The sequence below is a fragment of the Protobothrops mucrosquamatus genome, unplaced genomic scaffold (assembly GCF_001527695.2).
Source record: "Protobothrops mucrosquamatus isolate PMUCROS unplaced genomic scaffold, P.Mucros_1.0 scaffold_84, whole genome shotgun sequence".
NCBI classification, from domain to species: Eukaryota; Metazoa; Chordata; class Lepidosauria; order Squamata; family Viperidae; genus Protobothrops; species Protobothrops mucrosquamatus.
This window is the reverse complement of record NW_015386160.1, coordinates 590417-595686: the sequence shown is the minus strand read 5'-3', so window position 1 is coordinate 595686 and position 5270 is coordinate 590417. Positions and strand designations below refer to the sequence as shown.

Genomic DNA, 5270 nt, shown 5'->3' with positions numbered 1-5270 from the left:
ACAGCAGCAGCTGCTTCAAGACGCTGACTCGAGTATAAGCCGAGGGGGGCATTTTTCAGCCCCAAAAATGGGCTGAAAAACTCGGCTTATACTCGAGTATATACGGTATGTAACTGGACATCAGAACTTTGTTTGCATACAACCTATAACTAGGAATATGAAATATGAAAACATTTCGCATTTAGAGAAGGCAAAGACTGGATTCAAGTATCATGTTACACCATGTTGTTTAACTGTGGGTGTTGATTAAACTATAATTGAGTTCACAGAACACCCTGAGCCAGAACCAGCATTATGATTTAGTCTGTGATCTAAAAATCTAATACTGCTTTGCCTTTATGTGTGCCAAAGATCAGCAACTTGTAGGATACATGACTGTTCTAATTTTTATAAATCATTTGGAAGGCTTGGAAGCATTATTTAACATTCAGAATCAGCTCAACATTTATTAAGTTAGATGATCTTGAAAAGAAGTGTCCATGATACTTTGTCAACAAATTATATTTTGTTTGAAGAAATGTTGTGTTGGGTTACTTAATCTGTTTCTCTACTTCCTTAGATACCCTGGCATCTGGATATCAGATTCAGAAAGGTATATTTCTGGGACTGAAGGGGTGGCTAAAACATGACAAACCTCTTTGCTTATATTTTATATGGGGCTTCACCATCTATCCCATCCTGGGTCCCTTGCCCAAAACAAGAATAAATCTTTTCTATTAGAGATCATTTCAATGCCTTTAAATTGGAAGAAAATATTTATAGCAATGCTACGTAGTTCTGTGATTTCTGCCTATATTGATATTTGATACAGGAGGATTTACTGTTTTAATATCCTCCTTTTGATTGTCAAGCATGTCAGATTACAGCGTTGTTGGATGGTGAACTGGAGGATGTTGCTGAAAGCCAAAATTTCTTTGGAGAGTGACAAATCCAATAGCCTCGTGGTTGCAACTCCTCCTTTACCCCCCAATTTAGCAAAGTCTTTTCCAACCTGGTTCCTCTTAATTCTTACCTACAATTCCTATCATCAATCAACGTTGACAATATGGGACAAAGTACTTTTGTTGGTGATCTAAAATGGCATACCTTTTAAAAAGCTGTGTGTGGTCTAGGAGATACAAATCTTACTTTTTTCATTTCTGCATCTTCACTGTTAAGAATAAATCCCATGGTATATAGCAAAAGGCATATCAGATAGCATTCTTTATTAATGTTTGAGCTTTTGATGAAGAGCTTCCATCTTAGGGACAACTTACTGTAATTGTGTTTCTTCTCAGCAAATGTGACTCTGGATCCTGACACAGCTCATCCCAAGCTCATTCTCTCAGAAGATCTCAAAAGCGTCTGGATGGGAAGAAGTAGTCAAAACCTCATCAAGGACGACAAGAGATTCGACCACATGATGTGTGTGTTGGGACGCGAGATGTTCCTCGGTGGCAGGCATTATTGGGATGTTGTTGTGGAAAATGAGGGCGACTGGGGTGTTGGAGTTGCCAGAATTTCAATGAAGAGAAAGGGTGTCGAGAACTTTATTAATATGAAAGGGTTCTGGGCACTGACAAAGTGGGGGCACTTGTGCGTATACATGAACCCCCCAGTTTTCTCTCCTGAGCAAATAAACTGGGAGATCAAGAGGATTCGAGTCTCTTTGAACTATCCTGGACGCCGGGTGACGTTTTGTGATGCTGAGAGAGGAAACTTGCTCCATGCCTTTGCAGGAACTTCTTTTTCTGGAGAACCCATTTGCCCTTTCTTTTGGCTTCAGAGGAAAACCCGTCTCTCAATTTGTCCCTAAGACAGAAAGTCCACCACCAAATCCTTCTGTTTCTAGATCACGGGGGCCTCTTTCTTGGTATCAGTTTCCCTTTGTTCTTCCTCTCCATCCCATTCTCGGCACCAAACATTTGGGATGAGTGAATTTCAGGCAAATTGATGTGATATGTAGGATGATCCTTACAACATTGCTACGTAGTTTTTAATAGAGCCATACCTGATGTGAAGTCCACCAGATTTGGAGAGATCAAAATTCCCAGGTAGTGCTGGAGGGTGCTATGTTGAGGAACACCTTCTCAGCTATTTTATTATTTTAATGTTTAATGGATAATTCCAATTAGTGTTTTAGTAAGCAGAGTGGCTCTTAATAGGGAGAAAAAGAGCTGAAGACAATCATTTTGGGGGATGTTGTTTTGAACACAGAAACACTTTTGTTAATCACGGTGAGTTGAATTGTAGTTAAGCATAAATGGATCGGGACACTCATGTTTAAAAACACCATTTTTTGTAATAAAGGTGAAAACCAGTTGTTTTTTACAATTTAATATGTGGTTTTTAATAAAGGGTATTTTTCCCATTGTTTTTGCAGTTCTTTTAGTTTTCAAACACTTTAGCCACTAAATGCACATAAGCCTCTCTTCATTTTTAAAGAAGTTCCTGTTTAACCATCACCTCTTTGCCTTTTCTTTTTTGCTACCTTGCTATATGTGAGGGCGAAAGTAATTTGTTACTTCTTTCCTGGCTACTGGTTGTTCACTTCTCCCATGCTTGACCCCAATCTTCTTCAGAGGGATTGTTGGAAGGCCGAGTTTAGAGTGGGCAGGGTTATCCATTCATACGGTAGTATTTCTCATGCTCTATAGAATCTTTTGAGCAACATAGCAGATACAGGTAGTCCTTGACTTACAACAGTTCATTTAATGACTGTTTAAAGTTACAACAGCACTGAAAAAAGTAACTTATAGCTATTTTTCACACTTACGACCTTTGTAGCATCCCCATGGTCACGTGATCAAAATTCAGATGCTTGGCAACTGGTTCATACTTATGACTTGCTGTGTTCCAAGGTCATGTGATCCCCTTTTACCATCTTTTGACAAGCAAAACCAATAGGGAAGCCAGATTCACTTAACAACTGTATTACTAACTTATCAACTGCAGTGATTCACTTAACAACTGTGGCAAGAAAGGTCATAAAATGTGGCAAAACTCAAATGTCTCACTTAACAACAGAAATTTTGGGCTGAATTGTGCTTGCATTGCATCTAACCAACCTGGACTGATCCTCAATAGCTAATCAGGGTCAGACCTAGTTAACATATGGATGGGGGGATTATGAAGACCATCTGGGGCTGGATTGGCAAATTTAAAAAAAAATCTGAAAGAATACAATTGTGAAGCAGTTTTGTATCTTTAACGAATTTCAAACAGTTGAATTTGATCTGATGGAAATATTATCTTTATTTCTGTTTCACTTCTTAATTTTTTACATTATATGCTCCATTCCCTACATTCTGTAAACGAGGCTGGAGGATTATACAAAAAACTTCCACGGAAACAATCCTCTTCAGGGCATGGGGGTGGGGAAGACAAAGGTAACGTCTGTACTAGACTTGTCTAATTTACAGAGAATTTTGCGAAGCTTGGACAGCGACAGTGACCTGAAGCGTGTTTCCGTCTCTCTGGAAGGACGTTTTTAGGAAAAGGGAACGTTTGTGAAGCGTCTTCGGATCAGTAGCGGCTTGCAAGCGTTCTCAAAAATTACTCAGCATCTTTCAACCCGTAGCGATCACGTCCCTCTCTTAATTCCTTCTGTAGCTCAGAAATGGGGCTCTACCCGCCAAGATGCCAGCTGACAACCTTCCTTTAATGCAGAATCCGGGGCGCTATCCGAACAGACGGGCTTTTACAAAACGAAAGCAGGAGAAGGCCAGGATCCCATGAAACGCCGATCTAAAGGCTCCCTGGCCAATCACAATTATGGAATGAAAGGAAACGAAAGATTCCATTGGATGCAGCGCCACCTATCGTGACCAATTACAATTGCTGAAACACCTAACGAGGGGGGAAAAAAAAGAGAAACTGGTGAAGGGGGCGGAGCTCTTTTCCTATTGGAAGAGGACAAAATAGTAGGCAGCTGGTTCTCCTTGACGTCCTTACGGAATCTCCGAGACAGAAGAGGGTGGAAGTTGGTGAGCGTGGTCGTTCGGGAATTGTAGTTCCGTGGTTTTATCAAGGCGTAGGGGATCCTCTCTTACACCCCCTTGGAGATGCTAAACGCGGCGGCACTCTAGTTTTTTTTAACAAGAGTTGCCTAGCAGTTGGTTGTGTGTGCCCTCGGTGTAGTTTTTTTTGGGGGGTAAGTCTTTAGTAGGATGGCATCTAGAGGTACTAGTAAGTATTTGTATGACCTTTTATGCAAAACTAGATTATGCTCCAACCATCTTCCATAACTGGGTATTCTCCAATTTTGTTTTACTAGAGTCCCCGTTATCCCCGGCCAGCACAGGTGGGGCACATTTCTCTGTCCGTCTCTCTGTCCGTCTCTCTATTTTCATTCAGTTCAGTGCAGCTTACAAAATACTTTCCCTTATCTTTATTCTTCACAACAACCTTGTTAGGTAGGTTGGGCTGAGAGACCAATTGGTCCCAAATCCCTCAGTTAGGTAAACATTGGTCTCAATGAAGAATATTTGTAGCTCAGGGTTGAAATGAGGTGCTCTGAGCTTGCTAGTTTTCTTGCAGATGTTTCATTACCCTAATTAGGCAACCTCAGCAGTGCTAGTAAGGAGTGCTGTTTGCTGTTGATTTATATTCTGGGGTTTTGCCCGTTTGTGTCGGTGAACACTGGTCTCTTTAGTGCCAGTGTGATACCTTAACCACTATACTGCATTTTGAAGCATATATTTACACTCTAGATGGCATAAAATTTTTTTGCTTGGTTCTGACACTAGCAATGTAGGAAGCTAAGGCATATTCTTTCCTCCCCTCCCCCCTTTTTTCCTGAAATTAAAGAGAAACTTCCTAACAGTGAGGACAATTAAGCAGTGGAAGTTGTGGGTACTTCATCACTGGAAGTTTTTAAGAGACTAGACAGTCACTTATCTGAAATGGTATAGGTTCTCCTGCTTGAGCAGGGGGTTGGACTAGAAGACCTCCAAGGTCCCTTCCAGCTCTATTGTGACTGATTAAGAGATACTTAGGACATTTTGGAAGGAGGGCTCTGAAGATGGAACTCTCTCTCCCCCACCCCATTGCTATTTTCTCTCTTCTTTTTCCTCATCCAGCTTACTTTCTGGTGGAACTGCTGCAGCTGTGCTTGCTAAAACTGCCCAGGCTCTTGTGGGAACAGAGACCTCACGCTCAACTTCAGTTGTTGTGATTTCGGACAGCATGGCTACTGGGAACATTAGGATGAAGCTACAGTCAGAAATAACTTGCTTTGTGTGTTTGGAGTATCTTATAGAACCTGTGACTCTTGACTGCGGGCACAACTT

General features: G+C 41.1%; 1 protein-coding gene across 1 annotated transcript in view; it reads left to right on the top strand.

Moving 5' to 3' along the window:
* Positions 1-1795, top strand: part of LOC114922442 (zinc finger protein RFP-like) — a 12713-nt gene extending 10918 nt beyond the window's left edge. Inside the window, exons 5-6 of the mRNA XM_029283806.1 lie at positions 560-592; positions 1278-1795. Of these exons, the coding sequence (XP_029139639.1) occupies positions 560-592; positions 1278-1795 (551 nt within the window). The remainder of the gene's footprint in view (positions 1-559; positions 593-1277) is intronic.
* The last annotated feature ends 3475 nt before the right edge of the window (positions 1796-5270 follow it).